The sequence below is a fragment of the Periplaneta americana genome, chromosome 12, assembly GCF_040183065.1.
Source record: "Periplaneta americana isolate PAMFEO1 chromosome 12, P.americana_PAMFEO1_priV1, whole genome shotgun sequence".
Lineage (NCBI taxonomy): Eukaryota > Metazoa > Arthropoda > Insecta > Blattodea > Blattidae > Periplaneta > Periplaneta americana.
In genome coordinates, this window is record NC_091128.1 from 78,126,735 (window position 1) to 78,144,733 (window position 17,999).

The window sequence follows — 17,999 nt, forward strand, 5'->3', positions numbered from 1 at the left end:
GAAACTTTTCATGCAAAACTGACCGCCATGAAAAATTAAATCCTCGCATAATGAAGATTAAATTGACGATACGGGGATGATGAATGTGCTTCTCTTTCAATTGTCAATGTGCAACAGTCGCAAATAATGAACATAACAAAGTGCTGTTACATCAAAGTCAACAGTGTTATTCTCGCCGCCATATTCATATTTAACCGCCACAGTATTGCGTATGCAGAATGTAATATTCTGCGTTTACCATTTAGCTTTGGAATGTCAGTGAAGAACATCCTTGCTTGCAGGACGCAGTTCTACTAAAGCAGAGGCATTAAAAACGGACATTTAATTGCAGGAGTTATGTACGAAGAAGAGTTTTATTAACGCGTGCAGTCGCAGATAACGCAGTGTGTGCTGAGTGTCTGCAAGCACACAACAAACGGATGTCACGAAATGTTAGCAATACATGAAATCTGTAGTGCTCGGGAAAGTGACATAAATCAGTTTCCACAAACCTTTTTTGATAATTTATTGACAACTTACGGAACATCTGTTCGCTTGGAAAAAAAAAATACATAGGTATTCCTCCCATTACAATAATTCATACAGAAAAAAATCAAATCGACATAAACCAGTGTAAGTTGCCAATAAATTATAAAAAAAAGGTTTGTGAAAACTGACTTATGTCACTTTTCCCAAACACTGCAGAAATAATTGTACGTATTTGGACAACAATTAAGCATATCTAAAGTTTTAAAGTTTCAGTGTTGACTCTTCAACATTTACGGACATAATCATAGTGAAAAATATCGTCTGAATTCTCAATTTTCAGGCAACTTTACATATTACATTTCAAATTTAAATTTGATTTTCCGTCACTAGAGACATTTAATTGACACTCTAAGTCTGAATGAAGGGTTTCAAACCAGACGTCACTAATCCACTTGAAATAGCTTATCTGGAGATATTCAAGATTTATGTTCAACTGCGTAGGGTTGAATCCATATGCTGCCAAGCTTAATCTTACAACTACAACTGCAGCCTTCAACGGTAGGAAACAGTTAATCAAACTTATAACAAGGTAGATTCAGATAAGGAGTGAAGATCATAATGGTAATATGTTAGACCAGTGATGTCAAAGCAAGCGCATTTTTCTGACTTTGATGTCGTGCGCGGGTAGCAAGCGCTAAGTATGGAAAGAGGAAGGGTTGTGTATATGAATAAGCAACCTGTTGGATTAAGAAAACAATGGTGCACAAACTTCGAACGGAACGTGAAATTTTATGTCGTTATTTTTATATGGCTGCTTTCTGTTTGATATTATCTATATTGTCTGTAAAACAAAAGTACTAACACTGATTTCTTAATATTGCACTTGTGTTTTAAATCTTAATAACATAATAGAGAGTTAAGAAGGAATATTCACTTAAATTCCATAGTAGTATAATTATACTGTATTAAGTGAATGAAACACATCATTCATAAAGAAAGTGGTATTCCAAAGAAAGAGATTGAGTATGACATGATAAGTTGGAATTGATATTGATGGTATCTTTAGCCTTACAAAAGTAATCAATAAACTAATCAAAACAATATTACAGTACAAAGCAAAGTTACCTAGGTACTGTAGGCCTATATGTTTTAAGTGTAACTAATATTACATAACAAATCTCTTATCGCATTATGCTTTTAAGGTGATATTAATTGTGAGAAACTTCCTATCATCCGAATATTAAATTATTTTCTCGAAATCCTCTGAAGCTATAGAGCTGACATTTTTAAAACACAAGGGCACGCATCTTCTGTTTATGATGTAACAGTAGTTGCTTTATTAATTAATTTCCTTACAAACAATTTCCATGCGAATATTTTCAAAATGTTCAATAAAATATCTTCAGTAATACGTAGACCTATATACGGTATATTAGATTTATGAAAACATTCTGTAAGGCTACTAAATAAATAGGCCTGTATCTGAAAAGTTCACTTTTCTATAAGAAAAGTTGAGAAAATATTTCTTTTCAATAAAAAAAAAAATCAAACTTGTGAAAAATGAGCATTAAAATTAAAACTTGCATTCTTATAATGGTCTAATACTTCTCAAGCAAATCTAAAAACTAACATGAATATAGTTTTAATAAGTTCTCTTCCTTTTATCTATTGAATCAGTGCTGGCCATCCCTGTATATAGCTCGACCAAGCGGCATATACTATCTCTTTCGTCTGTCTCTTTCCTTTCCGCTGTAAAGCGCTCAGGCTCCCCTGAGCTCTAAAGCGCGCGCTTGCTCCTATGGGCATCAATTGACATGCCTGTGTTAGACAGTGGAGATTAGAGTGACCGATGTTTCGATATATTAGGACGATCAACTGAATGATCTGAATTGTAAATAGCAGAGACTTAGTGACTAAATGAGTGTGAAGTGACAACTGTTAATTGAAGTAGAGTTTGAAGAGGTGAGAAGGCTGTAACGTTATAGTTATTTTAAGTCAGAGCAGAAGTTAGACAGGAACGTTAAAGGAGCGTGATCGGAAAAGGAAATAACATATTGGTGAAAACTGTGACCAAGAGTAAGAAAAGAACTTAAAATTTTATAGTTAAGGTAGTAGCAGTATCAAAAGAAAAATTAAAATACCATACTTCCAGAATAACAATAAATTTATAGACAAATTTTCAAATATATTGTAATACAGTATTTATATTATATACAAAAATGTGGCGGCACACCGTTACTGGTAGTGAGGTTGTTGTCAAATTGGAGAATGTGATCCCAAAACACGCGCAGTCCATGCCAGTTCTACGATAATTATGTTTGAGACCTCTATCAATATATTTTAAGCTTATTTTCTTCCAAAACAACGGAATCCTTGTCTAAATGTTTGTGCTATTGTGCATGTTACTTGAAAATTCGCTCAGTCCGTAGACCGGTGGATAAATGTATAGTCCAATCCTTTCATAAAAGTGGACTTAACGTGTTTTGGGAACGCACTCTTCGATTAGATAAATAAAATACATAAAAAATTGAACGTTGTATTCATTTTGTCAGTGAAACTACAGCAGACTCCGTATAGGCCAGTTTCTGTCTGACGATTTTGCAATTCACTGCGGGCTAAAGCAAAGAGATGCACTATCACCTTTACTTTTTTAATTTGCTCTAGAATTTGCCAGTAGGGAAGTTCAGGATAACAGAGAGGGTTACATCAACTGCTTGTTTGTACGGATGACGTGAATATTTTAGAAGAAAATACACAAACAATTAGGGAAAACACGGGAATTTTACTTGAAGCAAGTAATGAGATAGGTATGGGAGTAAATTCCGAAAAAAAAAGTGTATGAATATGTCTCATGACCAGAACATAGTACGAAATCGAATACTAAAATTGTAAATTTATCCTTTGAAAAGGTGGAAAAATGTAAATACCTTGGAGCAACAGTGACAAATGTAAAGAACACTCAACAGGAAATTAAAAGCAGAATAAATATGGAAAAAGCGTGCTATTCGGTTGAGAAGCTTTTCTCCATCCAGTCTGCTTTCAAAAAATATTGAAGTTAGAATTTATAAAACAGTTATATCACCGGTTGTTCTGTATGTTTATGGAACTGGGACTCTCACTTTGAGAGAAGAACAAAAGTTAAGGGAGTTCGAGAATAAAGTGCTTAGGAAAATACCCTATTTGAGGGTAATAAGAATGACGTAACAGAAGAATGGAGAAGGTTACACAACGCACAACTCCACGCATTGTATGCTTCACCTGACACAATTATGAACATAAAATCCACACGTTTGAGATGAGCTGGGCATATTGCATGTATGGGCGAATCCATAAATGCATATAGGTGTTTGTTGGAAGACCTGAAGCAAAAAGACCTTTGTGGAGGCCTAGTCGTAAATGGGATTTGAGGGATTTGGGATATAATGCTAGGAACTGGATTAATCTTCCTCAGGATAGGGACCGATGGCGGGAAAAAACTTCCGGGTTCTTTAAAAGTCATTTGTAAGTAAGTATTAATTTTCTTATGACAAAACAATATTATTGTATTATTTAAGTTTAATCATTAGAGCAACCTTTTTGAAATGTATCATATATGGTAGCTAAAATAATGTAATTATAGAAATACCAGACACCTTCGGTTACAAAGGAGTATCTTAACTCATATTGTTTTAAGTTGAAAAATAGTACCGGTAATTAATGTTTCCATTAGCATGTCCGAATATCGTAACAAAAATTTTGTAATTATACAAATAATCTACCGTACCACTGTTTCAACCACAGTATCTTACACTTACGTATATTATTTTCTGCTTGAGAGATAATAGCTTTGTTTATTTAATTACAATTTACGTGCTATTCTGGAATTTTTCCATGAAACCGTCTCAAGGTAACTTCATAAGTGCTTATTTCTTCCTGTCTGAATTCTTAAAGAATTCGTTGCAGTCTACTGTTCACGTTTCATAAGACAGAGTAAAATGCGGCATACTTCCTTCTTATGTAACTATAACCAACCAGTCGAAGATGTGATTGTGGAAAGAAGAAGATGTTTATTACTAATACAGACAAAGCATGTTTCGAATTCTTTCTCTAATGTAAACATCTATATAATTAATTTAGTTAAATCTACTGTAGAGCTAAAGACTGAGGACAGGAAAAGCCTAGGGTCAAGTCCAGAAGATAGACGTGAAATATTTAATTTCGTTGTAAGTTTCAGAATAGCTCCGGGATTCATTCAACTTTCCGTAAAATTAATTACGCAGTTCCTTCATGACTTAAATAAGACAATCATATAACAAAAATACTAATTTCTTAATAATGATAGGTAAAAATTTATTAAATACAAACTTCAATAAATTAACCAACAATCATTATAAAGAGTGCACATTATATTGCAGACGTAATTTATTAGCTTCTTCTTCTTCTTCTTCTTGTTCTTCTTCTTCCTCATATCCCATATAAGCCTGAAAGCCTGTTACGGTCTCACTCCATAGTTTCGGCTGACGGCCCAAATATCTTGTTCCTAAAGAGCTGGTGTGGTATCCTTGTTCTAGGCATCCTGAATATATGAGATTTCCATTTCTGTATATAATTTTGAATTGTCTCTAAAATTGGGTCAATATTTAATTCTTTCAAAATATCCAAATTTTTCTTCTTGTCTGATCTAGTATAGTCAGCGGTTCTTCTTAAAAACTCCATTTCATTGGCAGTGATTCGGTGTTCATCACATTTACATATGGTCCAAGCTTCTCTTCTAATGTTTTATAGGCTTTAATTCTTGTACGTTTTTGGACAAGAGAAGGTTTGAAAATGTTATTAATGGTATTCAGTGCATAGTTAAATATATTATTAGCTTAACTTATAATAAGTGCTGGAACTGTCGACCATTCTCTCTACTACACATTTCCCAACTTTCGAAACAATATTTACACACACTCTGGACTTCGTCTGTATTGACAGAATTGAACTCTAGACAAAGGCTCCGTTTCATTCAAATTATGAACGATTGTTGTTTTACAAGGCTGTTAAGCTGATATCTCTGATATCTTACGTCTGCTGAGCTAATTTTCTTAACGATTTAGTGAGAAACAGTTCTAGCATGTAGTCTATGTCAGGGGTCGGCAACTTTTTTGTAAGAGTGGGCCCAATGATAAGAAGTGAAGGATAAGAAGGACATGAGTTATAGTTAAATTAATGATAAATATCATTCAATATATATATATATATATATATATATATATATATATATATATATATATATATATACAGAATTATCATCTTTATTAATTAATTATTATGTTGAAAAATTGAAGAAATAATATAACTAAACAAAATAACAACTACATTTTGTAAATTAGCATTTTCTGATCTTAGTAGACTCATAAATTCGAAGTCGAAAAACAATATGTGCTTCAATTGCATAAATGAAAATCTGACATTACAATTTACGCCTTATCTTTAATGAGTAGTTTGCGACTAAATTTTAGATGCAAGAAAATTGATATCTGTTTCGAAGTTGGTGACTGATATACGTAAACAGTGATGCAAATGGTCACCAGCTGGCGCATGCGTGTGAGCGGCGTACGAATAAAACTTTGATAGCTTCCATTTGTTTGGCGCAAACCGGAAGTGACCATAATATATATTTTCAGAGGAATTAAAAATGTATCTTTCATCTGGAAACACGATAGCTTATTGGCAATCCACAACATAGCCTATAGGCAGCCTTGTCCTACCGTGACTACACTGTTTACTAAGCTCGGTCAAGTTCAAGAGCTAGCTCATGCGTGGGAACGGAATATGGATAAAATTTTGAGTTTTTTCACTTGCGATGGCTCAAACCAGAGCTGTCCACAAATATTTTCCGAGATATGCAAAAGATTACATCTTTCATGTGAAAGACGTTAGTTTATCCATTGAGTCATTATAAGAACGTAGGTCTACCTAAAATAATTAATGTACAACCAAGTAAGAAATAACTTCCGCTTCCTAGATTATAAACAAAAAGCAGTTATTCGTTTTGAAAATCTGTCGGGTTATTTCATTTCTGCCCTGTGTATGTATGTATGTATGTATGTATGTATGTATGTATGTATGTATGTATGTATGTATGTATGTATGTATGTATGTATGTATGTATGTACTGCATGCAGTGTTTGCTTTACCTGACATAATTAGGAACATTAAATCCAGACGTTTGAGATGGGCAGGGCATGTAGCACGTATGGATCAATACAGAAACGCATATAGTGTGTTAGCTGAGAGAAGGGTGGGAAAAAGATCTTTGGGGAGTCCAAGATGTAGATGGGAGGATAACATTAAAATGGATTTGAGGGAGGTGGGATATTTATTTTTATTTCACTTGGTTATTTAACGACGCTGTATCAACTATGAGGTTATTTAGCGTCGATGGGATTGGTGATAGCGAGATGATAGCCTATTTGGTGAGATGAGGCTAAGAATTCGCCATAGATTACCTGACATTCGCCTTATGATTGGGGAAAACCTCGGAAATAATAACTCAACCAGGTAATCAGCCCAAGCGGGAAACGAACCCGCGCCCGAACGCAACTCCGGATCGGCAGGCAAGCGCCTTAGTCGACTGAGCTAAGCCGGTGGCAGAGGTGGGATATGATGATAGAGACTGCATTAATTTTGCATGGGATAGGGACCGATGGCGGGCTTACTTGAGGACTGCAATGAACCTGCGGGTTCCTTAAAAGCTATTTGTTGTTGTGTATAATTATATGGGGATATTATATCATCCTCTATTAAAATAATCTACTTTTGAGTAACAATAAATCACAGACCTGGCTCTACTTGAACTGAATTCAGAGCTACTATTCCAATTCTTCCTTCCGCAGTGTCGCCATGGGAACGTTTAACTAGGGGACAGTCAGATGTTAAGATCACACTAAGTTTGAATTTCAAAAGAGGCGAAAAATGTGTCTTGCCTGATGGTAGAAATAAACGAATGAGGGCGGGAGGGTGAGGTAGAGACGTAATAATGGAAAGGCCGCACAGAGCGGATATTGAGTCGTCTCTTCCCGGATGACAAAAAAAAAAAAAAAAAAAAAAAAAAGGAGAAGTAGAAGGGAGAAGACATCCGCGAAACCACTTATTGCGCCCTTGCCGATGCTTTCTCTGGATTTCTCATTTTCTTGCATAAAGGCTAAACACTAGGCTGAAGTATTCTTGTTAAACGTTGCTTTCCTTCATCAATTTTTTCATTCCCTACAAGGAGACTGGTAATTGCGAACAATACTCTGTACACAACTGTGTGCCACAGATTACGAATAATTATGTCATGTAATTAAGAATTTAAGAGAACCGTAACACGTGGAGCGTGACCATAGCTGTGAAAAGGAGCACTCGAAAAGTTTTACTTCTGGAACAGATTTCAGAATAATATTCATTATTGTAATACATTAGAATAGGGATTCTGATGACAAATTTATCGAACCAGAGTCCCATTGTCGGTAGAAAAGTTGATATTATTATTACTCCTAGAAGGTGTTATATTCTCGGAACTTATTTCAAAATAAAATTGTATGCACTAATAAATTATTTGAACTTTTCTGAAAAAAAAAAAAAACATATAAACCAGAGTTCCATTACCAGCAGAGAAGTAAATACCTATTACTATCACTCCCAGAAGTTATCTCCCCAGAATTTGGCCATCGGGTGGCTCAGTCGGTTAAGGCGCTTGTCTGCCGATCTGAAGTTGCGCTCGGGCGCGGGTTCGATCCCCGCTTGGGCTGATTACCTGGTTGGGTTTTTTCCGAGGTTTTCCCCAACCGTATGGTGAATGCCAGGTAATCTATGGCGAATTCTCGGCCTCATCTCGCTATCACCAATCTCATCGACGCTAAATAACTTCGTAGTTGATACAGCGTCGTTAAATAACCAACTCTCTCCAGAATTTATTTCATAATAACACATAAAACCACAATCTCACTATCGGTAGAGAATTAGATATTACTATCACTCCCAGAAACTGTTATCTTTCCAGAACTTATTTCAGAATAACATATAAAACCAGAATCTCACTATCGGCAAGAATTAGTTATTACTGTCACTCCAGAAACTGCTATCTTCCCAGAACTTATTTCAGGATAACCTATAAAATCAGAGTCCCACTATCGGTAGAGAATTAGATATTACGATTACTCCCAGAAACTGTTATCTTCCCAGAACTTATTTCAGAATACCATATAAAACCAGAATCTCACTATCGGCAAGAATTAGTTATTACTATCACTCCAGAAACTGCTATCTTCCAGAATTTATTTCAGGATAGCAAATAAAACCAGAGTCCCACTATCGGTAGAGAATTAGATATTACGATCACACCCAGAAACGGTTATCTTCCCAGAACTTATTTCAGAATAACATATAAAACCAGAATCTCACTATCGGCAAGAATTAGTTATTACTATCACTCCAGAAACTGCTATCTTCCCAGAATTTATTTCAGGATAACAAATAAAACCAAGAGTCCCACTATCGGTAGAGAATTAGATATTACAATCATTTCCAGAAACTGTTATCTTACCAGAACTTATTTCAGAGTAACATATAAAACCAGAATCTCACTATCGGCAAGAATTAGATATTACTATCACTCCAGAAACTGCTATCTTTCCAGAACTTATTTCAGAACAACATATAAAACCAGAGTCCCACTATCGGCAGAGAATTAGATATTACAATCACTCCCAGAAGCTGTTATCTTTCCAGAACTTATTTCAGAACAACATATAAAACCAGTCTCTCACTATCGGCTGAGAATTAGATATTACGATCACTCCCAGAAGCTGTTATCTTTCCAGAACCTATTTCAGAATAACATATAAAACCAGAGTCCCACTATCGATAGAGAATTAGATATTACTATCACTCCCAGAAATGGTTATCTTTCCAGAACTTATTTCAGAATAACATAAAAAACCAGAGTCTCACTCTTGGTAGAGAAGGGAGATATTACTATCACTCCCAGAAGCTGTTATCTTCTCAGGAGTTATTGCAGTATAACTTTGTGAACACCAATAAAGTATTACAGCGCCTCTGATAAAATTCACGAATCAGAATTCCGCTATAGACAGAAGAGTGGATATAGAATAATTATTATTCGTAGAGGATTTTATGTTCCCAGAATTGATTTGACAATAGCATCATATACAGAGTGTTTTAAAAGTTGTGGTAAAAAATGTAGGGATTAGAAGTAAAAACGAAATGAAGCAAAAAAAAAAGTACCAATCTCATTCCATGCTTGTCTTGAATTTGGGTGAGGGTAGAAGGCTTCACACCATTCAACTTCAAGGCAAGCTTGTAATGAGATCTCTGTCTTGATTGAATAGCAATTATACTTCTCTCCTCCTCTGCCGGCAATATTTACTTCTCCTGTCAGACATTATGGAATGAAATATAGATCATCGGATTTAAATCCTTTGTATGGAATTGTGCAAAAAGCGTAGTTTACACAACAGACCACCACAACTGAAGAATTGCTGCATCAGATTGTAGACGACTTCCAGCAAATGAAGAATTACCCAGGATTGCTTGAGCGTATTCCTGGGTCATTACGTAGAAGAGTAGACAGATTCATTCACATTCACGTCGGTTTCTTGGTAAAAGTGACCAAGTCACATTGAAGGCTTCCAAGCATTATGAAAATTTAAGACATAAGTTTATATTATAAATTAATAATATAGCATATATACCTTCAAAATAACTAACTACTAACATCTAAAGAAGTACAGTTATCTTTAGAAGGATCATTAAACCTTTAAATGCCTTTTCCCAAGAATTTTGCATTTTGGACTTGGTCACTTTTACCAAGAAACCGACTATACATCGTCAGCATTTTGAACACCTACTGTAAAATTCTTCAGTTAGCATGTTCATACTGTGCTGTACCTTATGGTTCTGTGGAATATGCGAAATTCTTCCCTCTGTATGAAAGCCATTGACCTCGCAAACAAAGAACAGTGGTCTCAAGTGGAGGTGAGATTATGTTTAAGTTAACCTTTCGAGATAGATTAGGATATTATAAGAAACTAAGAATTACGGAGAATCATGTTAAGCAAGTATGCTCCAACTACTGGACAATAAACCTACTATGACGCAGATTTTACGCTAATTTTGAAAACTGTTTCTCGTGCCACAAAGTTCGTGCCCACGGTCAATTTGTGTATTCAATCTTCAATTTAAATTATGTACCTATATCCATCGGATGATCTTGAATAGCCTACCTGTTACTAGCCCACGTACTGCATATTCAGTCCTTTAGTGATCACAGAAATACAACAGTATTCAATTAAAATGTATTATTTCATGATCATCAACCATCGGCTACGTGAATCTTCCTGCAACAGAGCGATGCTGACTTAGACTATTTTCATCCACAAAAATATTTTAGTTATACAGTTCGCACCTGTCTCCCAGTGACACGCAACCACTGACGTCAGTTTTCTTTATCATTAGTTCTAAAGTGCAAAGTTGTGTCTTGGGGTGGCAGTGACCTATGACATGCCTAGATTCTTTAGTCTAAAGTTTGAATTTCATAATAATAAATTATAGTAACTTGTTACTTATCGCTAAACTGTTTCTATTTAAAAGCACGAAGGAAAATATTGTGATTAAAAAAAAAGAAAGAAAGAATAGAAGCAGAAGAAACTAACATAAAGAGATATTAAATTTCTACATTTTCAATGAAACACAGCTTTTCAGAATCACTTACATGAACAGTTGTCAAACAGATCGACCTTTTCATTCCCTAGCTATTTATTTTTACGAGTTCGGGGGTTACGTAATTCTGTGAAAGTCACTACAGACTATAATTTACTACACTTATTAGGCTAGTATTACTATCACTATTTTGAGTACAATGATTCTAAAAGAACAGATATCATCCTGACTTCAGAAATTGTTCACACACTGAGCTCTGAAGGTAATCAACTTCATTACTGTAACACATTGCTATTCTACAGAGGAATTGGTCATGATGTTTACTTGCTCAATACCCCTGCATATCAAGCTGGACATGTATCCATCAAGAAGACCAAAGTGGAAGGCATAAAGAAGGCACTGATACATTATGTACCATATGAATTCAGAAGGTTTTTGTTGACATAATTCTACTGCTTACCTGTGATTGAGGTTCTGGCTGATATGTATATTTATTATCAGGCAGTACATATCACTTGACGATATGTCAAAGGAAAAAACAACTGTTTGTATGCATCTAAATTCTGATTAGTGGAATATGTAGCTAATCGGCGATGTACGCAATGAAGGAGGAAAGGAGCTGGCCTCCCTACCCATTATCTCCTGGCCTAGTTGCCTCATGAGTGATGCCTTTTTGGTGTTACTTATGAGGTTCAAACCTGTCTTCGGAGAGTTGACTGAACAACAACAAACAACAACTCTGCTGCCTGTATGTGATTAAATCAGTATCAAACAAGTACATGAAATAAATTTTATTTATGCAAAATTTTGCAGTAACTGTAGAAGTGCTGATCTTTTATTTATAGATTTTACAATTCAAATGGTGTGTATTAACATGTATTTTGAAAAGTGATATGTTATGTTCCATTTTTAGTATAAAATCTTAAAATATTAATAAGATTATTATATTTCAAATTCGTTACTTTATTGTAGAAAGGGACCTCTGGCCGTGATTTTCATATACAATGTTCTGGATGTAAACTGGCTCAAATTTTGATCTGAATACTGTAAAATATGCAACACACATGTAAGCAACGCTTCCAAAGCGTAATTTGTATACCTAACTAAAAATTAAACATTTTATTATGTTGAATCAGTTCAAGGGAAAAATTGTCCCGGGGCCGGGTATTGATCCCGGAAATCTTCGCTTAGCACACGAGTGTTCTACCGACTGAGCTACCCAGGAACTACATCCGATACCGTCCCAATTTTTTCCTTTATATCCATACAACTCAAGTGTGTTGACAAGGTGCCAGAAACCCAACTTTGAGTGCACACAAACTATGTGACTTAAATTGTGGTTTTCTGTTAACGTACCTAGTCCTGGGTAGCTCACTCGGTAGAGCATTCGTGCGCTAAGTGAAGGGTTTCGGGAGCAATACCCGGCCCCGGAACAATTTTTCCCTTGAAATTATTCAAGTCTGCTTCACAGGGAGCTTTACCTGAAAGCCAGATTTGCATTTTATTATGTTTTTTTTTTGTGTTTTTCTCAAAAGTATATAAAAGTGACTCAGATCCCTTTCTGAAATAAGCTGTTCATGTATTTTAGCGAGAATTCCTAAATAGACATTTGCTGAAGTTGCCCAAAATGCTTGTATGTTACAGATCTCACCGTGGGCCTCATCAGCGTCTTGACAGATATTGTGTGGCGCATCACAGTCACATGGCATGCAGGCAACTTCGCATGCAAGTTAATTCGCTTTCTACAAGTGAGTATACTATACAGTTACTATAAGCTTCAATTAATTCGTTTGTTAATATTCGTCGGATAACAATAAGGGTGAAATTCGAAAGCATCTACGCATGCAAAATGCTGTGATTTCATGAGCAATCATTTATTTTCTTAAATATTTCACTATGAGAGGGCAGTTCTACTCATATTTCAAATAATCACCTGAAGAATAATTAAGTTACATTTCATACAAATCTTAGTCTTACAAATAGACCTAACTACGGGTAATTTCGAACCTCGAAATCTTTAGAGCTATTCTCCAGGACTTGAAGTCAGATATATTGTGGGGTGAATATGCACAGGATATTCTGAAAATGTCTTCGAATAAACCTGCATTCACAGTCACCATTGCTTCAATACTACAAGGGGGGGGGGATATTTAACTTGTCTACCAATATTTGGCACACACATATTCCTTATTTGCAGTACGAGCACTCTTGTGGAACATGTACCGTTCTCTTCTGATGTGCCAGTTTCTAAAATATTGTGCCCTGTCCACTATTTGCTCGCGCTGTTTATGTAATCCATATATTATAATCACTTCCAACTTCATGGAAGTAATTTCAGAAAGCATAGGAGGCTCCTCTCGAGGTATTTAGGGTGAAACATACTACCTTGGTTAAGGCAGCGTTACTATGCAGAAATACGATGTGCTCCATTTGAATTTTTGGTTAAAATTTGCATGTTTAGAGCTAAGTACCCATTCTCATTGTACACATCTTCATCCCTTTAATTTATATTTATACTTCTATTATGAAATTTTCTGGACACACTGTATAGTAACATTTTTCAATATTTATGATTTGTCACACACAAGAAATTGGGATATTTTCCTATTTTACAATATAAATTAATAAATAATGAAAATAGATTGTATTAGTATATATGATAAAATACATTATGTCCCATATGGTGCTACTTACAAATCTAATATTTTTTTCTTCCAAAATGAGGCCTAAATTACAAATTCTCATGACTATTCTCCTACTTATAGAGTTCTTCTTAATTATAGACTGTATATCTTAGAAGAAATACATACAGTATATTGTAGGCTAAAGAAGTTAAAAAAACTGTTGTGACAGATTTCTGAAAATAATATAGCTTACATTACATTGCATTCTATACAGGGTGATCCGTTTGGGTATGGATAAAATAAAAACACCGTAAAACATTTACTACTGAACTTTCTTTGTTGAAACTTTATGCATACATCACTGAATGATGGGAGATTCCTTAGAGCTCAACATGACCCCCATTGCGCACCCTCCACAACTCATAACAGTGATGCAATTCAGTCCATGTCCATTGTAACATAAGAGGGGTGATTTGTTGAAAAGCTTGAGTAATTTTTACTCTCAGATCGTCAATGTTCCTGGGCTACTGTGAATAGACAATGACCTTAACAAAAGCTTACACGAATTATTCTGAATTTAATGTATTTAATATTGAACAAATTTATAAGTATACGCTGTTAAAATTTTATCATAAAAATCGTAATAAGTTTGTATTACAGACACACAATTATGACACAAGACAAAATATTAATTCAACATTAGTAGAACCTAAATGTCTCACATCTGCTGGTCTAAAGCATAGCATAAATTTTGGCCCTCGGTTGTACAATGCTTTAACTAAATTACACCCAGAACTTCTAACATGTAACCCACTAACATATAACAAGAAAATTAGAAACGTGTTAATATCTTCAATTTGATTAAATAATTTATAGCCTATGTGTATGAATTAATCAACCTATATTATATTTGTATTCTATAATTTTGAAATATATATTAGTCCTACTTTTCACGTGCGATATTATTCTTCTCTAGTGTTAATATTATATTATATAATTCCATTGCCGCTGTAATTATATTTTAGTTGCTATTTTATTTTACTTATTTATTTATATTATTATTATTTTTTATTTTAATATTATATCTGAACTGCGACCGAGCACGAGCGCTGCTCATTCGGTCTCAAATTTTGTGAATACTACTGTATCTTCTTCTTATATTGCTTGTATTATTTTATTTGTATTTCTCTTTGTTTTGTAATTCTATTTCTTTATTCTGTATATTTGAATTTAAATAAATAAAAAATTAAGAAGTCAGGAGGGAATAGATCTGGGGGGTTTGGGGACCAAGCCAAGAGATAGCTAATTCTCGTACTGGGTTTCGCCTGCGATCTCCTGCGGGTTTTCTTTAACACGGAACCTGTTTCTACAAATGTTCGATACCACAACATTATGGAATCTTATTTAAGTACATTACGCACACCATAGTCACGTCGAAATTCCCTTTTAACTCTTTTAACACTCTCAAATTTAGGATACCAAAGAACACATTGTGCCCGCTGTTGATTTGTAGTAGCCATTTTAATCATCTACGATTTTCATTTATCCTTTCAGATTATGCATTGTTGATTGTCATATATGGAAACTCCCATTTTTTAATCATAATATAGCCAGCAAGAAATTTTTCCTACTATCATAATAGCTTTATAATATTAAATTAAAATTATCCATACCCAAACGGGTCAGACTGCATTGTATTACTGTCGTACTAGATTAACTTTTGTATTACGATCTATGTCAATACATTTTGGCTTTGATGTTTCAACTTCTATTCTATATATCTGTAAATTTAAATAGGGCTAATTAGATTTGCATTTGTCTATTTTTTTATCCATTTGATGTACACGCATTCCACATTTATTGGGTATTTATTATATATATTAAACTATAATAGCTTAAAAATTTTATAATTATACATTTAAAAATATCTTAAAAATAAATAATTAATATTTTTGTACATAGTAATATTTAATTGAGTTTATCCTGTATAGGCTATCTTCACATTTTCATGAATGAATGAATGAATTCATAAATGAATTAATGAATAGGCCTAAATGAATAAATAAGTAAATAAATGTTGAGAAGGGGCGAAGCTATCGAAAAAATTGTCGCTATGGACTGTCTTTTTTAATCACATAAAAGCCTTTCTGGAGGCCAGGAAATTAATTACAAATGATTATACTTTAGGAATTAATGAATAAATAAATGTTGAGGAGGGGTGAAGCTATCGAAAAAATTGTCGCTATGGACTGTCCTTTTTAATCACATAAAAGTCTTTCTGGAGGCCAGGAAATTAATTACAAAAGAATATACTTTAGGGTAGAGAAAGAAGAGAGCTGTATTCTATGGTAGTCCGAAATCGTACTTAATAGCTCCGAAATAATGAATGTTTCTACAGATATGACATGATGGGAAAAATGGAAAATGTATCACGTAGAAAGTAATACTTTTCTGTTTTTTTTCTTGTTAGTTAATTGGGTATAAAATTCCGGAAATATTTTCGATAACCTTGTATTACATCATACTGTAATTAGTAACAAATTGCACTAATTGCAAACATGAACACTGCTTACGCTACAAGAATTGGATACGTGGGCTGTAGATGGTGAGCATTCATTCCTTCAGCTGGATTAAGGAAAATGGATCCTGTAACGGAGCAGAGTGCTTCCGATATCCGAACGTAATTCGATTCCTCGAAACTTCCCCAGTTTAGTTAAGAGTGTGTCGGTTACTCGAAAACAAGGCAGCAAGTTCGTCGAACATTCTAGAACTGCTTAATATTCGTGTTACTCACGTCTGTCTTTACTTCGTAAAGTCGTACGAAGTTTCTGACTTATGTTACCTCCTACATAAAAGTTCCGTAACAGGCAACAACTCTTCCATTTCGTCCATAACCTGCGTTATGGATTTGTGCAGTTGTTTCATGAGTTACTAACATCCCTCGGGTATGTAGACATAAACTTTACGTGCATATCAATATTAGAGTTGTTACAGCTATTCTCTCCATTTTCTTTACCTCCCACGTCTATTATGTTACTTTCCCTTCTCATCGTTCTTAAATATCCCTTCAGCACAACCTATTTCTGTTTTAATAGGTTATTTTATGACGTTTTATCCACTGCTATGGTTATCTAGCGTTTGAATGATATAAAGGTGATAATGTCAGCGAAATGAGTAGAAAGTGACACAGCATTTGCTCTTAACGGGTTCTGGGAAAACCCCGGAAAAACTTCAACCAGGTAACTTGACCCCACCAGGATTTGAACCCGGACCTGGTCGTTTCATAGTCATGCAGGCTAACTGTTACTCCACAACTACCTCTATTAATTTCTCCATTCCTTCATTCGCCTTCTATTCCACTCATAAATTATTCTTCTTCTCCTTCCTATCTGTCTAATTTTCTACTTATTTTTAATTTATGTTTGTACAGAACATAAAAGTCATGATCATGATAGTGACACATACTTTCTCATTCTATACATTACGCTTTTCGCAGAAAACTTGTTCCTCTGTCATTTCTATATTTTCTTGAAACAATATGGGCCACACTTAAAGTTTCTGCGAACATATGCATAGCCCAAATTATTCTGATTTCGACATTATTGCTTCTCAAAATATTCCTCCTTAAATCTTATGCATTTGTCCATTTGATGGAGCCGGTCATTAAAGCACTGGACCCACTTTTCTAGAGGCAATCAGACAGCAGCTCGTTGAAGGCCCCAATCACAGTTTCGGCGATGTTAAGAGGGCAATTCGCACATTTTCTTCTTGATAACTGGAAAAGATTTCGTATGGTGCCAGATCAGAACTGTAAGGAGGAGTTCAGCTATTAATTTCACACCTAAAGTGGTAAACAATCCACTGTCTTTTCCGATGCATTGTCATGCTGAAGGATGATACGGCTGCAAGGTCGTTCTGTACGCACTATCTCCAAAACTGTAATATGTAGATCAGGCCTGCACAAGGTTTGCACTCTCCGAGCCGGCTCACAGCTCATGAGCGGAATGCAGATATAAGCTGCGCTCTGTATAAGGGTGGACTGGAAGAAGGGGTGATCTCGTACAAAATGTACACAAAAGGAAGTACTGGTACGAGTGTTCATGAAATGAATTCCCGTTCAATGTTTACAAAAGTATCTTGGACTGTTATTAATTAATAAAGAAGTATTTATTTTACAGAAATAATTGAAATTCTATAGCTACTTAAATGTACAATATCATT

General features: G+C 34.8%; 1 protein-coding gene across 3 annotated transcripts in view; it reads left to right on the forward strand.

The window, feature by feature from the left end:
- LOC138710585 (cardioacceleratory peptide receptor-like) overlaps positions 1 to 17,999 on the forward strand; it is a 684,299-nt gene that overhangs the window by 597,439 nt on the left and 68,861 nt on the right. For all 3 annotated transcript variants that reach the window (XM_069841577.1, XM_069841579.1, XM_069841578.1), the window contains exon 4: positions 12,799 to 12,902. In XM_069841577.1, the coding sequence (XP_069697678.1) occupies positions 12,799 to 12,902 (104 nt within the window). The remainder of the gene's footprint in view (positions 1 to 12,798; positions 12,903 to 17,999) is intronic.